We start from the raw sequence: 17500 nt of genomic DNA on the forward strand, positions 1-17500 counted from the left end.
TGTCCCAGGCTCCAGATTCAGCCGCTGTTGAAACTGATCAGTGGCTGATTCCAGGAAGCTGGGGGCAGAGCAACTCTGCCTCGGGCTTCCTGTAGTCAGCCCCTGGTCAGTTTCAGCAGCAGCGGCTGAATCTGGAGCCAGTTCCGAGTTAATTACAAATTCAACTTAAGAACAAACCTATAGTCCCTATCTTGTACGTAACCCGGGGACTGCCTGTAGTGCAAATAATCACAGTAATAAAATAGAAAATTCCTCCCAAAACTGTTGTAAATAAATTAGTTACATTTTTATTGAAATTGACTACTTGGTAAGCGTCAGTTGTGTTTATTTTATTTTCAGGATACAGTATCACAGAAGTCTGTAGATATCCACGATGCTGTCCAGCCAAGATCTTCCGATAGACACCAGATACAGCCCATTGTGGGGTCCACAGCAAGTGAAGAGATCAGCAAAATCAGACCTACAGCAAGTAAGCTTTTCTTTAAATAAAAAGAGCAGTGCTTGATAAGAGGATTTTATATCTGATTAAACAATGTTTCTCAGTGTGAGGGTGAGGGAGGTTTAGGTGGGTCACAAGTCAAGGTACAAAACAAATTGTGTGCCAGATCAAAGTATATTTTGACACAGAAACAAAATGTAAGTTCAATTTTTACAAATAAAGAGTCTTACGAAGTCCTTCAGTGAGACCTTGTGCTTGTTTCGTAAATTACTAATTTTTGTATGTTCTGTTTAATTGAAGAAAGAGCAGCAGGTTATTCTCCATAGATAATTTTATTTCATTGTTTTTGTTGTAACATTTTATGAGAATCCCATTGCACATAAGCATGTTGTTGCAAACAGGATTAAAACTTTCAATTAATGCTTTATTACAAGTTCGGAAGCTTATGCTTCTACACCATTCAAAACATGCAGCATCTTCTGAAAGAAATGAACCATCAAGCTTTTTTGTTAGTTGAAAACGTCATCAGTTTATCTTGCAAGCTTCCTGTAAATTTGGCAGACTCAACTACTCTTTGAACAGATTAGTTATCTCCTGCTTGCCAAGTTCTTAGTCATCAGGTGGGAAGTAGTTCTGGAACTGCTTTTTAAGTTCAAGTATATGTTCAATCATAATGTTTTTTAATTGTTTCATGTCCTCAACTCTGGTCTTCAGCAATTGAGTTAATGAATTCCCAACTCAGAGGAGATGACTCAGAGTTTCCACACTTAAGCCAGCTGACCAGGATCGAGGCTTTTTTCCAAAGATCCTCACATTGTCTCCCAACACAATAATGTGTTTGTGCTGTCCTTGAAAACACCTATTCAACTCATTCATGACTGAAGATGTCTGAGTAAGGCAGCTGAATAAGCCATGAAGGATGCCTGAACAATTTAGCAAAAGGAGGCCCTTGATCCTGTGAGATCATAAGTACTTGAGCTCGCAATTCAGATAGTCTGCTTAACACTTTTCCTCATGAGAGCCACCTCAGTTCAGTAGCAGAAAACTTTATCAAGTGTGCCCATTTCATTACACAATGCTGTAAACTGACGAGCTGATAGAAACCAGCTTTTTATGAAATTCTCAACTTTTACAGACTCAAACAGTGAACACAACTCAGAAGACATTTATTTTGCTGCAGTGCCTGCCGATGTAAGAAGTGATGGTTCCAAGTTGCATGTGGAATAATTGTTCTTAATCTTGCAATAATCCTGCTGTTCTTGCTAGTCATTGCTTTGGCACCATCACTGCACACAGCAATACATTTTTTCCAAAGATTTATAAATACAGTAAAACTCCAATTGTCCGGCATCAAGTGGTCCGGCACCAACTGGAATCCGGAAGTGCTCCAGCCAGCCGGACAATTGGAGCTCCTGTGAGCTCCACGCATGCTCACGGGCCTGGAAAGGGAAGGGGAGGAGAGGAGAAGGGGTTATACCCCTCTGACGGGTCTGACGGGACCCGCACTGCAGTCGGCCGGGGGGTGGGGACGGCGGAGAACAGTGCGGTGAGGGGCAGAACCCTCCACCGTTTTGCAGGGAGGCAGGGGAAGTCCCACGCAGCCGCCTGCTACAGGCCAGCTAGGGCTGCAAGCGGTTGCGGAGGAGAGGGGGCGAGGTGAGTGGCGGCGCTGCGGGACCAACCTGGCAAGCACCTCAGCTGCTCTGCCCCGCCACTTCCCTAAGTCCGCTGCTGCCGCTTGCAGCCCCAGCTGGCCTGTCGCCAGCAGCTGCCTGGGACTTCCCCCTCCTCTCTGCAAAACGGTGGAGGGTTCACCCCTCGCCGTGCTGTTCCCCGCCGACACCCCCCACCCCCAGCAGACCTGTCACAGCACCCTCCCTCCCCCCCCCACTGGACTACCTCCTGATATTCCCGCATATCTGATAATCTGACACCCCCTGGGTCCCAAAGGTGCCGGATTATCGGATGTCTACTGTAATTGGGTAGCTTCAATAAGCATGTTTTCTCTCTAGAGAACTCAGGAGGCTTGTTCTTTAACTGTAGATGTTTACTGTCCAAATGCCAGTTTAATTTCAGAGGTTTCATACTTTCAGCACTTAGCACTTTACCACACACAGCACAATGAAGTTTATTATTGATTGCTATAAAATTGTACATTAAATAGCTGCAGTCATTTTTTCTGCACTTTGCCTTCTTTACTCTTTCATTCTGTGAAGTACTTGCTTGAGCTCTTTTAAACATGTATTCATTGCACAAAAAGAACTCCCTGGTGAAGGCAAGAATTAATCCTTTTTTCAAGGAGATAAAATTTTGATCTCACAGAATTCAGTGGCAAAAGTACCATTGGTTTCCATGGAGCCAGGATTGCACCCTGTATTTAAAAAACTTGTGCTTTAGGTTGCTAGTAAACTTTTAACTTAAGGCAAGATTTTTTTAAACAGTATTTTGACTCCTTACAAAATGAATATAAATTAATAACTTAAATCTTTCCTTCCTTGAATTAATTTTTTGTAGGGCTGTAACATTATAACTTCAAATTAGCTAAGAACAATTTTTTCATTGAAGAGCTAACAAACTGCAAAGCATGCCTCTGGAACCTTTCTTGCAAATCTCTGTGTAGATCAGCTATGAGCAACATAGGTCAGTGAGTGGGCTTAATGAGTGGTCCACAAGATTGTCATAACCAAGACAGTCTTCTGGGATAGGGTAATTTTGCTAACTGGAATTGCTCATCTGGAATTTGCTGGGTGTACTGGCTGAACCATAGCAGTACTTTGATTAGATGCAGAGGGCTCTTATAGTCAACATTGTGCGCAATCAACATGCACTTCACTTCATGTGCCCTTTGCTTTAAGTGTGTGTCACTTTAGTAATACTGATAGGAAAAAAAAACATTGGATGGAAACCAGTGGAATCTGGCAACCCTATGCATGGGCACCAGTAAACAGAATGTGTCATGGGCCACACATAGAACCTTAATGGGCTGCATGTGGTTCTTGGGCCGCAGGTTGCGCACCATTGGTATAGATGCTTGAAGTACTTTTGGTTAATAACCCTGTTTGACTTGCAAGCCTTCTTCAGTATAGAAAAGACAAATGTATCTTAACATTAGACTGTAAGGTTCCTTCTTTATAAGTGAGGGTCACTTTGCCTGTTGAGTTCTTGATGTTTTGCCAGTACTGTCAAGAAGAGTCCCAACATATTTGGTAGTTTTGTACTGATGGACATCTGGCTTCTGCAAAATGAACTAAAACCTGGAAGTTTGAAAATATTTTTTTAAAGCCTTCCGCATTATAAAATACATAGACGACCTTTTTTGGGGGTGGGTGGGTGACAGTTCACTGGATGGATTTTTTACATTTCAGGCTTGGTTTCTAAATATCCACACAATTACCTTCTTTTAAGTGTAGGTCTGTCTTGAAAATCTTCACTAAAATAACTTATGTACAGATTTAAATTGTATTTTATTCTTTTTCCTTGAGTAACTTTTCAGATTCCTAGAATAAGAAATGTTGTTGTTGTTTTTTTTTAAAGAATTTCCGGAACAGAAGTTGTTTGCTGCTCTGTTAATCAAATGTGTTGTACAACTGGAGCTTATTCAGACTATCGACAACATTGTGTTCTTCCCAGCAACCAGCAAAAAAGAAGATGCAGAGAATCTAGCAGCAGCACAAGTAAGTTTTCATGGCTGCTGTTAGCCTTTTGGGAAGATTTTCACGGGAAACTTAAGATTATAAACTCTTGTAACTTTGTTTAGCTAATAATTTCTTAGAACAATTACATCATTTCCATTAAAGCAGACAGTGTGTCTGGTAAAACTTTCATTAGCTCCCCACACATAGGTCTGGGAAGGACCCACTAAATCAAATGCTGAAAATGCACCGGTTGACACTGGCAGCCATTGATTCGCAAGGAGTAAATAAGGGAAGTCGAAGGGAGTGTTTGCTCCTGTCAGCCTCCTGCTGTGGAGACGATGCCAAACTCGGCTTCAGGTACATCAACTCCAGCTACATTATTCATGTTGCTGGAGTTGCATACCTTAAGCTGACCTTCCGGGTGTAGTATAGACTGGCTACAGGCAGACCACTTTGTGGAGTCTTAAACTTACTGGTGTGTTGCTGGAATTTCCTTACCTACTTTGTGTTGTGGTTGGTTTGATCGTTCTATCCAGATGTAAGGTAAAGGGCATAATTCATAGTGCCTACATAACATCTCTGAAAGAGAAATTTATAGAATAATAAAATTTCAACAGCTTTTCACCCTGGAGTTGGCATAATGGGTTGCTAATGACTGATATTGCAAAGCTTGACTGCCATGACCAACAATCAGTAGTCACTACAGTTCTGAATCTGACTCTAAGTCTGTTTTTTAAAGAGAGATGCAGTAGACTTCGATGTTCATGTGGACACACAAGATCAAGGAATGTATCGTTTTCTAACATCACAACAGCTTTTCAAACTGCTCGACTGTTTGCTGGAATCTCATAGATTTGCAAAAGCTTTTAATTCAAACAATGAACAAAGAACTGCTCTCTGGAAAGCAGGTGGGTTACTGCCATTTAGAAAAATATTTGAGAAAACACAAAATTACTGTGTTTGAGCCTTAATATATCACCTTAGGGAGCATCAGCATTGCATTAGTCTTAGCTATCGGTATATTAGTCATAGAGCTCAATGGAGCTTGTTTTCTGGTTGAATAAAGGTAGAGGTTGAACCTCTCTAGTCTGGTACTTTTTGGTCTGGCAACATCCGTGGTCTGGCATGATTTTAGTTAGCCAGATGTCCACTTCTCATGGGTGTGCCCAAGTTTGCTATACTCCCATAAAGTTTGTTTACAGCCACCAGTCCTGGCTCTCAGTGTTCTGTACTGTTATTTAGCTTTAATTTACCCCTACATGTTTTCTAGGAGCCCGGTAAGCAGTGGGAGTGTTGGTCATGCTGCTACACAATATTGACCTCCCATGGTTCAGAAGTTCTCTGGTTCAGCACTGGTCAGGTCCCAAGGGTGCCATACTGGCGAGGTTCAACCTGTATTTATTTGCAGCTCTGTATTTTCCACAAAACATTGTTCCTCATTCCATATTATTCAGTACTTTTTTAATTTATAAAAATGGATTCACCCATTAAAAAAATTCAGCCTTTTGTCATTTTTGTTCCCAGCTTGTAATATTTCTCTTCATTGCCTGATAGACTTCATTATTAATTATTATTATTATTATTTGTATTGTATCTCCTAGCAGCCTCCATCATAGACCAAGATCCCATTGTGCTAGACTCTATTCAGACACTGAACAAATGGATAAACCCTTTTTTTCAGAGTTTACAATCTGTGTATAAGGCAAGAGATAATATATGTATATATGCCCCGTCACTCTTGCTGTACATGTAAAAATTGAGACAATACCAGTCAGCAGGATACACTCTGGTTTTGGTGCACCAGCAGCCAAGTTGTTTTTTTTTTTCATAGAAGTCATATTAAAGGAGAGTTTGAAGGACGAACAATGAGTTACTGTTACAGAGTTTCTGGGGAGCTGTTCCCAAATCATCATGGGCAAAAGCATGAAGGGGCATGTTTGAAAATGTAACAAATATGTGAGTGAAACTGGCATCATGGGCTGATCAGAGAAGGATGATGGCCTTTCAGTTCTGAATAGCGCATGATAGGTTGGGGGGAATGGGCCTTTATGGACCCTGAAGGTGGTGATAAGTAGTTGATTGCATATGAGGAGGAGCCGCCATGGGAGGGATGCACATTGAGGAGTCACATGGCTGAGGCTATTGGGTGAGAAAGGTAGGTACTTGTATCCAGCACACTAGGGTTTATTAATTTGGACCAAAAGCATCCCTTGCTATTACAATTACTGTTAAAGTGAGAAACCACAGACTTATAGAAAAGGACAATGGCAAGTTATCTTGTCCCAGGACATATCCAGTTGTTCATGGCTTTCTCCTACAATCACCTTCACATATTTATACATCTATGATGGCCAGTCCCACAATGTGTCTCTCTCTAGTTGGTTCCTGAAATTACTCTGTAAGAAGGTGGCCACCTTTAAATCCACTAGTGAGTGCCAAGGGAAGCTAAAATATTTCCCAACAAGTTTGTATGTTACCATTTCAGATATCTGATTTGTGTCCATTAATCCTTTGTCGTAGAGACTGTCCACTTTGGCCAATATACATGGCAGAGAGGCATTGCTGCCTTATCACATTAGTGGATGTACAGTTGTATGAGCCTTTGATGTGGTGGTGGCTTATGTGATTAAGTCCTGTGATGATGTCGCTTGTATAGATGTGTGTACAGAGTTTATTGCAGACGTAGGTTCCTGGGTGAGTATGTTTGAGGTGTGATGTGAGGTTACTGGAAAGAATTAGTTTCAGGGGGATTCTCTGTCAGTGAGGATTGACCTGTCTCCCAACGCCGGTGAGAGTGATGGATCGTTTTCCAGGATAGGTTGTAGATTGTTAATGATACACTGGAGGGGTTTACGTTGGGGGCTGTAGGTGATGACTGTGGTGCTCTGTTATTGTGTTTGTTGGGGCTATCTTGAAGAAGCTGATGCCTGGGTACTTGTCTGGCTCTGTCAATCTGTTTTTTCACTTCCCCGGTAGGTATTTAAATTTTAAGAATGCCCGATAGTGACCCCGTAGATGGTTATCTCTGTCTGTGGGATTGGAGCAACTCTGGTTGAAACTTAGGGCCTGGCTTTAAACAGTAGGTCGTGTGATGTGTCCTGGATGGAAGCTAAAGGCATGTAGGGTAAGCATAACAGTCGGTAGGTTTCTGGTATAAGGTGGTGGAAATGAAGCCATCATTTAATTGTAGTATCAAGGAAGTAAGTGGATCTCTTGTGTAGATTGGTCCAGGCTAAGATTGATGGTGGGTGGAAGTTGTGTATATTCTTTTGTTAGTCTCTAAGGTGCTACAGGACTACTCCTTATTTAAGTTTTTCTTAAGCTACAGACTAACACAGCTGCCTCTCTGAGACTGGATAGGAAAGGCCGTGTCTTAGAGATGTTATGTAGACAAAGTTGGCAAGATATAGACAGAGCCAGGATGTGTGAGGACTTGGAGAGTCCAACATCATGCTAAAGTTACACACCTGACTGATTGGCAGATTGGTGCGTTGTCCCCAGTGATCAAGAAAGGAAGTAGCAGGAATGAGTTGGATTAGAGGGGAAGAGGAGACAGGCTCTATTTCAGCCATGTGGAACTTGAGTTGATTAGGGATGTAAGCAATTAGTCAAGTAGTAAGCTTATCAGGTAATAGTCATTATTCAACTACTCCCTCCCTCCCTCCCCCACCTCCGCTGCCTCTATATCAGAGGCAGCAATGCCAGGGAGTAGGAGTCGGTGCTGGGGGGAGATAGCTTAAATGCTGGTTCACCATGGCGGAGGGGGGTGAGGGCAGGAGAGGTAGAAGCACAACCTGACAGTCCTGGCTTGTGCTGGGTCCGAGACTGCTGCTGCTCTGCCTTTTAAATTCAGTAAGAGCTGTCTGGCTCTTACTACATTTAAAAGGCAGAGTCATAGCGGGGATAGGTCCAGGACTGAGCAGTCCCAGGCCAGGTCCCAGACCTACCTCTGCTGCGGCTCTGCAGTTTAAATGTGGTAGGAGCGTACCCAGCTCCTACTATATTTAAACTGCAGAGCTGCAACAGGGGTAGATCCTGTACCCCACCTTCCCTTATTGACTAATCATGTAGTCGATACAGACTGTATCAACTACTTGATTAGTCCGTTGCCCGCTTCTTAACATTCTTAGTGTTGATGGTTAGATAGTCTCAGTGTCAGAGAGGCTGAGATTTTTAGCTTGGACAGGAGACACGTTTGGAGTGGAGAGGTAGTAGCAACCTCCCTGTAAAGTGTGTGTTGTTGTTTTTCCCATTTTGCAGATGGGAAACTGATGCATAGAGATTGGATCTGTCAAGGACCAATGAGTCAGTGTGGATGCGAGGACTTTGGAGTTTGTGTTCAGACTTTCAGGCCTTACCTTTTTATTATAGTTACAGACTTCCAACACATTCAGGGTCATGCAGAAAAATGCCAGTCAAATGATTGCAGTAGTTCACAGAAACCCCAAACAATAGCACTACTACTTATTGCAAGATGCAAATAAATGGGTAATTAGTAGTGGCCATTTACTGGCAAAAAAATCATTTAAATAAAGTATAAAGGGAGTTTCAAGATGAAAGTAATAAACTTAGATGGATTCCTTAAATTTCTCCAGGTTTTAAAGGCAAATCCAAGCCCAATCTTTTGAAACAGGAGACTAGTAGCCTTGCCTGTGGATTGCGCATTCTTTTCCGCATGTATATGGATGAAAGCCGCACTGGTGCATGGGATGAAGTCCAGCAAAGACTACTGAAGTAAGATTAAGAGTTGTAACATGAAAATATATAAACACTAAACACATTAATTTGCTCTCCCTGACTGTCTACATGTACATTTGCTAATGTTTATGTAGTGTTTTAAAAGGAAAAAAATACAATGAAAGTTACAGCTGAAATACCCGATGTGTTGTTGAAGAGTACAGTTCTTCTGATCTTCTCCCTCTTCTGTCTCTCCCTACCTCAGCCAGCATGGATTTGTAAAGAACAAATCATGTCAAACCAATCCGATAGCTTTCTTTGATAGGATAACGAGTCTTGTGGATAAGGGAGAAGCGGTGGACGTGGTATACCTAGACTTTAGTAAGGCATTTGATACAGTCTTGCATGACCTTGTTATCGATAGACTAGGGAAATAAAACCTAGATGGGGCTCTTATAAGGTGGGTGCATAACTGGCTGGACAGCCATTCTCAGAGTAGTTATTAACAGTTCACAATCCTGCTGGAAGGGCATAACAAGTGGGGTTCCGCAGGAGTCAGTTTTGAAACTGGTTCTGTTAAGTATCTTCCTCAAAGATTTAGATTATAGCATAAAGAATACTCTTATTAAGTTTGCAGGTGATACCAAGCTGGGAGGGGTTGCAAGTGCTTTGGAGGATAGGGTCAAAATTCAAAATGATCTGGACAAACTAGAGAAATAGTTTGAGGTAAATAGGATGAAGTTTAATAAGGACAAATGCAAAGTACTCCACTTAGGAAAGAACAATCTGTTTCACAAGTACAGAATGGTAAGTGACTGTCTAAGAAGGAGTACTGCAGAAAGGGATCTAGGGATCATAGTGGAGCACAAGTTAAATATGAGTCAACAGTGTGACACTGCAAAAAAGCAAACATGAATCTGGGATGCATTAACAGGAGTGTTGTGAGCAAGACACAACAAGTCATTCTTCTGCTCTAGTGTGCACTGATTAGACCTCAATAGGAGTATTGTGTCCAGTTCCGAGCACCACATTTCAAGAAAGCTGTGGTGAAATGGGAAAAGGTCCAGAGAAGAGAAACAAAAATTACTAAAGGTCTAGAAAACATGAGCTATAAGGCAAGGCTGAAGGAACTGGGTGTCTTTAGTTTGGAAAGGAGAAGACTGAGGCTATGTCTAGACTACACTGATGTATCGGAAAAAGGTACGCAAATTTTGCTCTGCAATTTGCACACCTTTTTCTGATAGTTTTTTTCGGAAGAGACTTTTCCGAAATTTGTCCCGTCTACTCTGGGCCAAATTTTGGAAAAGTCTCCTCTTTTGGAAGAGCCTTTCCTCCTCGTGAGAGGAGGAAGACCGGGTTTCCAAAGGAGTGCATCTGCTGTTCTGGGGGGGGAGGGGGGGGAAGGCAGAAGAGCAGACACAATCCCTGGATGCGGCGGAGTTTTTCTGGGATACCTCCGGCATCCCAGAAAAAAACCATAGTGTTAGACATAGCCTGAGAGGGGACATATAGCATATCAAGTATCTAAAAAGGACGAGGGAGAAAAATTATTGTTCTTGGCCTCTAATGATAGGACAAGAAGCAATGGGCTTAAATTGCAGCAAGGGGGTGGGGTTAGGTTGGACATTAGGGGAAAACTTCCTAACTGTCAGGGTGGTTAAACACTGGAATAAATTGCATAGGGAGGTTTTGGAATCTCTATCACTAGAGATATTTAAGAGCGGGTTAAATAGATACCTATCAGAGATAGTAGATGGTGCTTAGTCCTGCCATGAGGGTAGGGAACTGGATTTGATGACCTCTGGAGGTCCTTTCCAGTTCTAGTGTTCTCTGAGTCTTAGATAATATAAGAATTCAGAATAATTAATAAGCAACTACCACAAGAGGCTCTGTGTGTCAGTAGGTCCTGAAGTTCAGTGGCACCTGAGCCATTTCTTACAAGTGAAAGTATATAGTGAATTCTCAAAGAAAAATGGTGGTGTGCCTCAGATTTATGGGAAAAGTTGAGCTTCTGTCCCCTTTAACAAACCACAACACAAACTTTAGGTGCAATGGAAATCCTTATCTCCTCCCCCACATGAAAAACAAACCAGAGTTAAGGCTGACACCATCCTATGTTCTGCCATTTTTGCAAAGATTTTCAAACAGAAAATGTTTAGTCTACAAAACCCTAGCAAGTACCTCTCTGAACAATACAGGATTTGAATATTGTGGTGATGATAGGCAGATTTATAGACTACGTGGGTGACTCTGAAAGACACAGAAATCTGTGGGAGGTCCGTTTTCACACCTGGAAATCCTATGAAATCTAGATGTACTTTATCTTTCTATCATTTTCTGGCACCTCTGAGAGTGAGCCTGCTACTGCCATTCTGTGTAATTTGCCTGAAGAAGTCCAGCTCTGTCCTGATCATCAGCCTCCCTGATGTTAAGTCCTAGGACTCTGTTAAAAGTACAATAGTATTGGGGTTTGAGATTCTCTCCCCCTTCCCTTCTCATTTATTTTGGCTGGGGATGCTTTCCCAAAATGGTGCTTTGCTGTTCAAAGACTCATCCAGTATTTATTATGGTCACAATTGCATTTGCAAACACCTTGCATCTTATGTAATTTTATGTTCTTTGTAGTGTCTGCAGTGAAGCTCTAAGTTACTTCCTTACTCTTACATCAGAAAGTCATCGGGAAGCCTGGACTAATCTACTGCTCCTATTCTTGACTAAGGTCCTCAAAATTAGTGATGAAAGGGTAAGTATTTGCATAAAAGATATTATAAAATAAACAGTATTGCTAATTAAGAAGTGGTTCAAAATGTTATCTGAACACTGATAGGTTTAAAAAACTATGAAAATATGAAGCCGACAAAGTACTGAGATATTGTATTAATTTTGTAGTATTAGATCTTTATATGTTCATGCTGCTTTATGGACAATTGAGAAGTCCTGCGCTAAGGTGCTTGCCCTCTAATTTGAGATGGTGCACATGAGGTTTGATGACAGACAGGGAGGGAGAGGAGGAGGAAAACGGGGGGAGGGCAGGGTAGACAAGCATACTGATATAAAACATGAAGACATGATATGTCTGTGTCTCTTTAAAAGTTGCCTCCCACACACAGATACCAGGAGGGAAGCACCAATAGTTAATATATTCTTTTCTTCATTCTTCCCATAACACCTAATTCCTTTATATCCTGTGCTATGTGTAATAACAAATTCCAGAATGAGTTGTTGGACAAATTAGAATATTTCAGCAATTGTACAGCAAGTAATTGTTGTATTTTCATCCAAGACCACCTCTATAGCTCCCACATTGCACTAAGCTTTCTTGGGCTTAGTAAAATTTGATGGTATGCTGCAAATGTAAGCTGACATGGTGCACAAATCTTAAGCAAAAAAGGAAAAACTCCTTCTCAGAATGAGAAATAGTTTAAAACAAATGTAGATACATAGCCATTGCAGAATGCTTCAAAATACTTCACATACAATGAGCCTTCATTTAGCAGCCCAATTATAAAATTGTTTATACTTTAACCCCATTAACTTTTGTCAGAATTTTGTATCTCTCACCTTGATGCATAATTTTCTAAATCCTTCCCTCTAAAGAGCAGACTTGTGGAAGTGTTGCAAGAGGTTTCTGTTTAATAGAATAACATTATCTTTTCCCCCCCTCAGTTCAAAGCCCATGCCTCATTCTACTACCCTCTCTTGTGTGAAATTATGCAGTTTGACCTAATTCCTGAACTTCGAGCTGTTCTGCGAAGGTTTTTCCTGCGGATTGGTGTAGTTTTTCAGATATCCCAACCACCAGAGCAGGAGCTGGGAACAAGCAGGAGCAAGCACTGACTGAATATTACTTTGTTACGAAACCACATCCCTCAGCTATATAAAAGGACAAGGTAGTGGAGGATTTCTGTCTGGATATCCATAAAAACGGTTTTTTTGGTATGGCAATGTGTATCTAAGGGTTAATGGTACAGATGCTTACAACTGTAATTCTGGCTTGCAAAACTCCAGTTCCTTTCGGTTTTTTGATGGATTATTGCTGTTGGTTCTCCTTCCTGGCTCATGTTGAGCATAGAGCCAGTTTTTAGCACAGTCCTGTTGTCACCATGGGCTACAATATCCTTTACTGTTCTAGATAGCAGTATAGCAACAGATGCTTATGGCAGGTGTGAAACTAAAGCCTACCCAAAGAACTATATATGTAAAGGTTTGAACTTCTGCAAGAAGTACCACTCAGGAGAGCTGTGTTTTGAAGGATAAAATGTTTATAGTGGAAAAAAGAATGGAAATTATTGTTCATGGTAAAAGGTATTTAGCAACTGTCTGATATTCTTATTCTGAAAATTTTTTGCACACTCAGGCTACCTGAGATATTTGGTAATCATCTTTCTGTGAAAAATGTACAGAGATGCAGGTCTGTAATATAAACTATTAAACACTATACAGTTCTTCCTGCATTGTTTTGTTTCTGTATTTTATTGATTTGCTAAAAACCCATAACATTTTATGGTTTACCAAATGCACTAGAAGTTTGGATTTATTTTTTGTCATGATTTTTGTTTTGTTGTAGTCCAAAAGTTAGTGTTGCTGAATTTTTGTCAAGAACAGATGTAGAAAATATCACGACTGACATAACTACCTGTAATATACTTGTTTTAGGGTTTTAAATATAAAGAGCCATTGAACTCTGATGATCCTTCAAGGACTGGAAACTTGAATCACCACAAACAGTCTAGATTGTGTCTGCTGTCACTTTTTTTTTGTTTGATGTAGATTTTTCTTGTGTACAGAATTTAATGTTGAATATATAAAAGTAACAAATCTTGGCATGGTTTGGGGATGGTTAAATTGATTGGAAATGTATTCATACTGTGAATTGTGCCCTGATGGTTAAAGACAAGGTTGTCAAGCATTCTATATTACAGTGGATGTAGAAAATTTTTTCTGATGGACAAAATGTATATGGTACAGCTATGTAAAGTTTTCTATGTAAAAATTCTGTACAACTTTCTGTACAATATTGGTTCTCATCTGGCATATTCTAATCAGGTTATAGGTCAATAAAGTTTTTGAATTCTTTCATCTGTGCAATCAAAACCAGTGTAACCTGCAGCTACTTGTTTCCTTGACCAGTGTGACCTGTCAGCTATTCCCCTCTGCCTACATAAGTTTCACTGTCAATTCTACCCTGCTCCGAGGCACCATTGTGTCTGATCCAGGATCAGCTGGGGAGGGTACTGTGGCACCAGCAGGATCACAGTGCCATCCATCCTGGACCTGTTTGTTGTGGACAGGGTCTTTACTGGTGCTCTGTGCCACCATTGCCTGCAGAAAAGAGGCAGCACCAATGGTGAAGATAAGCAGAGGCAGCATGTTGCCACAAGTTCCTATTCAGTAGTGGGTCCTTTGGTGCCACCCACAGAGAAACTGATGATGCTGTCAGCCAAGACTTCCCCGCTCCAGCACTAGCCCCAGAGTCCCAGCCCAAGACAGTGGAATTGATGGGTACTGCTCCTCCATGATCCCTGTAGGTTGACTCCTCATAATCTGAGGTAGAGCCAGGCAGCCCAGCTGGTGGCTCCTGGTGCTCAAAGATAGGATCCAATAAACAAATGAGTCTATCTCCATTTTGTTTTCAGCCCAGTGTGAGCCCTCATTACTGTGGAGGGAGAAAGGCAGCATTGCAGAGTTTATTTCCATCACTCCCCTATTCCCATCCCTCTGCAAGGACCCTTTTCACAAGCAACTTAGCCCAGGAGGGAGTATAAACTCGCCTCTCCTTGGATCACTTCCTACATTAGCATGTGCTCTGCCTGAGCTCTTAACAAGAGCTCAAACTTCCTCAGAAGCGCTTCTGCCCCAGGATGTTGCATAGCAGCAGCCTGGTTGCCAGTAAATACATTTTCTATCTCTCACCATCATCACTCAGCAGGCTAAAGATAATATGGGGTTTAGTAGAACAATTGCAATCCACATGTCTTAGCTTTCTGTAGGTGTACAAACTTCTGCCTATGGGCTTTTGAGTTAAGCCTTTAACACTTCTCACTCACATTTCCACAAAATGGGACTAAAGCTTTACCTTTGGGTAATAAAATAATTTATTTTCATCAATTGTTTGAAATCATAACCATAAATTAAAAATATTAACAATATTCACTCATAACAATATCTACATTATCAACACAAACAGGAAGAAGTAGAAAGGTATAATTAGTGTTTTAGCACACAACTGATTGATTGGGAAAAGAAAGCAAACTGTTAGTACTGGAACAGGAATGATCAATTGTTTACACAAATCTTTTGTCCATGTAGATGCACAACAGTGATTCAGTAACTCTTGAATATTGAACATATACAGGCTACTATAACCCTCTCTTATCACTGTTTTTAGATAGCTACCTGCTGCTTTGAGGTAAAAATCACTTCAAGTACCAAGAGTAAAATGAATTCAGCTTTGTTGTTCATTCTAGTATGTTAGCAGAATCATTCTGTTTTGATATGAAAAGTTCTCTTAGCTAATGCTATACTCTCACAAGCTTCAAATCTAAGTCTTGAAATATCTGTAACATACTGACCAGTTTAACTTATAGAAAAGAGTGCAAAAAACCTCCACTTCCCTACTTTGGTTTAATAAAACATCCTATGCAGTCTACAGCTTCTGCTCCTTTAACATTTTAATTAAAAACCACCTATACATATAGCTTACAGTATTTACATATAAGACTAGTCTTACAAGAAAATAAACTGAACATTTTAAAAGTGCAGTAGTGATTTACATTCTTTCTTATGATTAAAGGCACAGCTTGTTTCAATATAGATTTATTCAACCATGTGCAGTTGACAGTCCCTGCCAATTAAAAGGTAAAGTGTTTTCAGAAGACAGTTTAGCCTGATTTGACTGTCCAGACATAAATCTTTTCAGGGTCTCTGATGTTCCAGGTCGCAGCCAGGGGTCTGTTGCTACTGTGTCAACAGAAGTAGGCCTTCTGCCACTTTTAGATGGAAACTGCTTCAAAATGTCATCAGCATCTCCCAGGGAAATATCGTCACCTACAGAGGAGGAAGAGCAATAGATATATCATTTCCCTTTAACATAATCCCATCACCACCATTCCACTTTCAAGTTACATTTAATATTTGTTCTTTCTATATATTTAATGATATAAAGCATGAGACAAATGTCACCACCCAAACACTTACCAATGATATGTCTCAAATGAAACAAGTCTGTATAGGAAAATGCCATATCTGTATTAAATTAACAGTTCAATGGCTATGAAGATACTGGAAGTCTTATTTGGGGGTGAGGGTCATGATGCTATCCAATGTTCCGTAGATTTTTTGAGAAGCTGCTGCCTGATAAAATGCTCATTCTCACTAGACAGAACTGGGATTGCAAATACACTCCCTCCATACCTGCCGGTTCACCTTAAGGACTGCTTTTGCGGACTGGGGACAAACCACTGAAAAGTCAATGAGTCTGATACAAACAAAAAAAAAGGAGCATTCCAATGCAAAAACAACTCTGTTGTCAAACACCATCTTTTGCCTATATTCACATACTTCTTTTCAGCTTGAGGGTGACTAAAATACCTCAGACCAGATGCAGAGTGGGTGCAAATTTCCTACATGCAAAAGGTACACATATATCATCTCCATAACTCGTTACCACAATGTTTTATATATTTTAAACTAATCTCGCAATATTTTATTAATTTAAGTCACCACGTTCCCCTCTTCCACAGAGATTTGCTCTTTCAAGCTGGTACATTGCTATCGGTACATGAAAAAAAGCATACTCCATTTAAGTATAAGGATTTCTACCAAATGGTGTTAATGTAAAAAAAAGCTTTAAAATAAAGTGTGCCTACATGAATATATCCTTCAACTAAAAATTTAGAATATTCTAAAACAAACTACAGAGATGTTTTCTATATGGCTAGTCTTAACTAAGGATGTTAAAATGTGTATAATGGAGTAATGGTGCCAACGCTGAAAAAATTCAACACAGGGCTGCAGTCTCCTTGTGTACCAGCTCCTGTCTGTTGCTCCATACTGCTGCTTCTGTATCACTTGCACCTTCATGTGTTCAGCTATAGTGATAGTTTAGGGGACTTCCTGAAGAGTTTTGTCCACTGCAGGTAGAAGGCTGGGGCCCTGCAGATGTCAAGGGAGCAAAGGTGACTTTCCTCCACCGAGCTGAGGCGCTTTGGAAATAAAGAAGGCAAGTGTATAAGTTGGGTGAGAGGAAAATTAGAGTTAACTTTGGGTACAAGTATAGGGAAACTTACAAAATGTAGTAAATGGGCATCTGCTATCATGGCCCCCAGTTTGCTAAAATATCATGCAAAAGGTAACCACCAGCAGTATGGCAACCTTCACGGAGAGCGGAGAGAGACAGCACACAAGGCTAGAGGTTCAAAGAATGACTATCAGTGTTGTGAGGACAAGGCTAAGGTCCCACTGGGACCAATGGACTTATCAGGAGGGAAGGTTTGAGGGGGAGCCTACTAAAATGTAGAAGTAAATGAGTGAGTAAAGAGAGAATGCCCCTGCAGCAGAGGGTGCAAGGTAGTGAAAGCAGCCATGTGAAATTTGATGGCGAGCGAGGCCAGAGTTCTTTAGGAAGAGGGTTTGTCTAGAAGAATTTCCACATAGAAGTTGAGGCTCACACTTCCTTTCAATAGGGCCACCAGCAGTCAATCATCAAGATCAGGGAATATAAGGACACCTTGATGTCAGAGGTGGGCCA

The 17500-nt window shown here is 40.9% G+C and overlaps 2 protein-coding genes across 8 annotated transcripts in view; one reads left to right on the top strand and one right to left on the bottom strand.

The window, feature by feature from the left end:
- ARFGEF1 (ARF guanine nucleotide exchange factor 1) overlaps nucleotides 1–13830 on the top strand; it is a 164098-nt gene extending 150268 nt beyond the window's left edge. For both annotated transcript variants that reach the window (XM_006131486.4, XM_075920576.1), the window contains 6 exons: nucleotides 340–469; nucleotides 3974–4113; nucleotides 4814–4982; nucleotides 8670–8808; nucleotides 11377–11494; nucleotides 12418–13830. In XM_006131486.4, coding sequence (XP_006131548.2) covers nucleotides 340–469; nucleotides 3974–4113; nucleotides 4814–4982; nucleotides 8670–8808; nucleotides 11377–11494; nucleotides 12418–12588 — 867 coding nt within the window. In that variant the 3' untranslated portion in view covers nucleotides 12589–13830. The remainder of the gene's footprint in view (nucleotides 1–339; nucleotides 470–3973; nucleotides 4114–4813; nucleotides 4983–8669; nucleotides 8809–11376; nucleotides 11495–12417) is intronic.
- Nucleotides 13831–14895: 1065 nt separating this feature from the next.
- The window catches only part of CSPP1 (centrosome and spindle pole associated protein 1), a 174670-nt gene continuing 172065 nt past the window's right edge, over nucleotides 14896–17500 (bottom strand). For all 6 annotated transcript variants that reach the window (XM_075920580.1, XM_075920579.1, XM_075920582.1 and 3 more), the window contains one exon: nucleotides 14896–15798. In XM_075920580.1, coding sequence (XP_075776695.1) covers nucleotides 15572–15798 — 227 coding nt within the window. In that variant the 3' untranslated portion in view covers nucleotides 14896–15571. The remainder of the gene's footprint in view (nucleotides 15799–17500) is intronic.

Source organism: Pelodiscus sinensis, chromosome 2, assembly GCF_049634645.1.
Source record: "Pelodiscus sinensis isolate JC-2024 chromosome 2, ASM4963464v1, whole genome shotgun sequence".
NCBI classification, from domain to species: Eukaryota; Metazoa; Chordata; order Testudines; family Trionychidae; genus Pelodiscus; species Pelodiscus sinensis.